The sequence below is a fragment of the Gavialis gangeticus genome, unplaced genomic scaffold (genome assembly GCF_001723915.1).
Source record: "Gavialis gangeticus isolate Ggan-Ray unplaced genomic scaffold, GavGan_comp1, whole genome shotgun sequence".
Lineage (NCBI taxonomy): Eukaryota > Metazoa > Chordata > Crocodylia > Gavialidae > Gavialis > Gavialis gangeticus.
In genome coordinates, this window is record NW_017728997.1 from 19,052,719 (window position 1) to 19,056,259 (window position 3,541).

General features: G+C 59.6%; 1 protein-coding gene across 1 annotated transcript in view; it reads right to left on the reverse strand.

Moving 5' to 3' along the window:
* Positions 1–3,541, reverse strand: part of IMPDH2 (inosine monophosphate dehydrogenase 2) — a gene marked incomplete at its 5' end in the record, with an annotated part of 19,751 nt that overhangs the window by 5,962 nt on the left and 10,248 nt on the right. Inside the window, 3 exons of the mRNA XM_019504878.1 lie at positions 1,175–1,318; positions 1,403–1,547; positions 2,028–2,171. Of these exons, the coding sequence (XP_019360423.1) occupies positions 1,175–1,318; positions 1,403–1,547; positions 2,028–2,171 (433 nt within the window). The remainder of the gene's footprint in view (positions 1–1,174; positions 1,319–1,402; positions 1,548–2,027; positions 2,172–3,541) is intronic.

Sequence of the window (3,541 nt, forward strand, 5' to 3'; positions counted from 1 at the left end):
CTGTTCAGCCTCCACAAGAGAAGGCTGAGGGGGGATCTAGTGGCCTGTTACAAACTAGTCAGAGGGACCAGTAGGCATTGGGGAAGTCCCTGTTCCCCCGAGCACGACCAGGATTGACTAGAAATAACGGTCACAAGCTGGCAGAGGGTAGATTCAGACTAGACGTCAGGAGGTGCTACTTTACTGGCAGGGCGGCTAGGATCTGGAACTAACTTCCAAGCGAAGTAGTGCTGGCTCCTACCCTGGGGGTCTAAGACAAGGCTAGACAAACACCTTGCTGGGGTCGTTTGACCCCAGTACTCTTTCCTGCCATGGCAGGGGGTCAGACTTGATGATCTGCTCAGGTCCCTTCCAACCCTACAAACTATGAAAAGGCTAACACAGTTTTGGGGTGCATCAATAGGAGAATTAGGTGCAAGACATGGGAGGTGAGGGCACCTCTAGATGAGGCCTGAACAGTGTTGAGTAGAGAACTGTGCACTGTTCTGAGCTCCCTGTTTTAAGAGGATGTGGAGAAGTTTCAGTGTCCAGAGGAAGGTAACAAAGATGATGATGGGCTTAGAAGGCAAGCCCTACAAGAAAAGGCTGAAGGAGCTGGACATGTTCAGCTTATGGAAAAGGTGCTAAGGAAGGGACCTAAGAGCAGTCTGCAAATACCGGCAGGGCTGCCATGAAGAGAGAAAGCACCTTTTCCCTCTTGCTGCAGAGAGGAGGACACGGACCAATAGCTTGAAGTTGCAGCAAAGAAAGTTTAGAATGGATCTCAGGAAACACTTCTTCACCGTGAGAGTAGGGAGGCAGTGGAACAGATGTCAGGGAAGGGGTGGACTCTCCTTCATGGACACCTCCAGTGATGAGATTGGACAGGCACTGTTCCGGGTGCCCTTAAGCCTCCTACAGAGGCCCTGGGTGTTGGCTGCAGCTCAGGCTGCAGACAGGGACTGGGTAGTGCCAATGCTCAGGAGATGATGGTTTGTCTGGGCTGGTTTGGACAGGGCTGACCCTGCCTCAGGCAGGGGTTGGAGTAGCTGTGGCCCTCCCTCCCAGCCCCACTTCTCTAGGATTCTATGATTCCTTGGCAGCAATGGAGCAGGGCGGCAGGCAGGCCCAGGGATGCCTGTTTGGGGATGGGAAGGGCAGCAGTGCATGAGGCCGAGCGGTGCACAGCGCCTACCTGACTTGGGTGAGGCTCTTGGCACCGATGTCCTGGCAGGAGTGCTGGATACCAGCAATCAGGTACGGAATGAACTTGTGGATGGAGCCTTTGTCCTGCACCGCGCCCGAGACCCCCTGTGCCACTTTGATCTTGTCTGCTTCGCTGCAGCGGGAGGAAACAAGGAGGCTGTCATAGCTTGGCCTGGGGCTCCCTGAGTCCCTGGGTCCTGCACGAGGCTGCTCCTACCTGAAGTACCGGTTCTGGCTGCCTAGGTTCTTGTCCATGGCATCCAGCGACCCCATCCCTCGGTATTTCTTTAGCCGGATCCCATCTGAGAAGAAGTACTCGCCAGGGGCCTCCGTGGTGGCAGCCAGGAGGGAGCCCATCATCACTGCAGCCAGAAAAAGAGCAGTGGGTCAGCAGAGGTAGGGGCAGCACAGGAACCCAGGAGGGACAAGGTGGCACTTAGCGACCTGGAGCAGGCTGGGGGGCTCCTGCGTGACACTGCATCCCAGTGGGGCTGAGGGATGTGAGGGGGCCAGACATGCAGCAAGTGCTGGGAGGGGGCTGCATAGTTCTGCAGAGGGAAGGACTGCTACCCACCCATGGTGAAGGGAGGTGGGAGGACTCTGAGGTGGGGGCTTCTGGAACAGAGTTCTGGCTCTGATGGGACAGGAGCTCAGCGCCATGAACAGATCAGTCTCCAGGCATTTGACTGACCCCACCCCTGGGCAGGGCAGTCTTAGGGGAGCCCCAGAGCTGGGTCAATAGAATCTGCTCACAGGCCCGGGGGTCTAGGAAGGCTGCAGGGGGGTGCCAGATATGGGCTAATGCCCAGAAATCCAACATCAGGGCCAAGCTCCCTGCTCACCTGTGGAGGCACCAAGTGCAAGAGCCTTGGCGATGTGGCCCACTGTCTGGATCCCTCCATCCGCGATCACAGGCACCCCAAACCGCCGTGCGTACTCGGACACCTTGTACACAGCTGTGGCCTGGGGCCTGCCACACGCCAGCACTGGACCCGGAGAGAGAGGGGCAGGAGCTGTCAGCCCAGCCCCGCCATGGCTCCCTCCTCACAAGATGCACGACCTTCTCATGCGCACTCACCCCCAGGCTGCTGCTCCCGAGACGAGCAGCAGATGACTGCGGAGAAGCTGCATGGGCCCCTCCATCCCTGAGGGCTTCTGGGGGGGATGTGGGGCTGTGCCAGCAGCCTCGGCACGGCAGGGGGCACAGCCACAGGTCAGTCAGGGGCCCCAATTCAGTGTCGGGTCAGGCCCAGAGGGGCAGGCAGGGATGGCGGAGGAAGGGCCAGACCGAGAACACTGAGAGTCCCCAGTGTGTCTACAGCCCACCGCCCACCCCAGCCAGCAGCCTCCCGACGCTCACAGGGGTAGAGGGAGGGGAGCCCTGCCACCTCCAGAGGCAGGAGAAGAGACAGAGGCAGGACTCAGCGAGGGCATGTGGGGACTGGTGCTCCCTTCCCCCTCCCTCCATGCAGCCACAGGTCTCACGTGCAGCCAGCAGCACGTGCCAGGAGTCATCAGGCTCAGATTTACTGGCACTCTCCCCGGATTAGCAGTCACAGGCCCTTGAGGACAAGGGAACATTTGATGGGGCCCCATTCCCCAAAGGCTGCTTCCCCATGGCAGTTAGTGCAACAGAACAGAGATCACGAGCATGCATGATTAGTGATCCAGTGCAAGTCTCAGGGCTGGCGCAGGGTCCTGGCTGCCCCAGGGGCCGGCCAGCTCCTGGGCACTTGGGCCCTGCTGCAGTGTGAAGCCTTTCACAGCTCCTCATGTCAAGCACTGGCAGCCCAGACTAGGAGCCTGACTACAAGCAGGAGCTTTGATGGAGGGTGTTCTTCCGAGCCGCACCCTGGCCAGCCATGGAGAAGCACCTGGTAGCAGCAGCGTGAGGCTGTTAGTACTGTAGGGGTGGTCTATGCTGGTGCCATGCTGCCACAGGCTGGGCTGAGCCCCAGCCTGCCTGGGCAACAGCCCCCGATGGAAGCGGAGCCCCCGCCCTGGCAACGCGGCAGGTTTGTGGCTGCAAGATGACAGCAATGGCAAAGACCAGCCCTTTGTGACTGAGCTTCTGGAACTGGGGATGGGAGCACCCAGTACCAAGGCTCGGTGGGGCAGGTATAGGCTTCCAAAGCAGGGTTCGAGATGCTGGCCTCGGCTTGCAGGAGAGCCGGCTCCTCCCAGACTGCGCTGAAGGAGCGCAATGTGGGGACCTGACCCTGAGCCTCTCCCTGTCGTGATGCATCAGTGAGCAAGAAGGGGAAAGGCCCCTCCTTCCTCCTGTCACGGCAGGAGCCCAGGGGAGGGGGCAGGATTCCTTCCACAGTCCTGGCCCTGGCATCCCTGGGAAAGCACC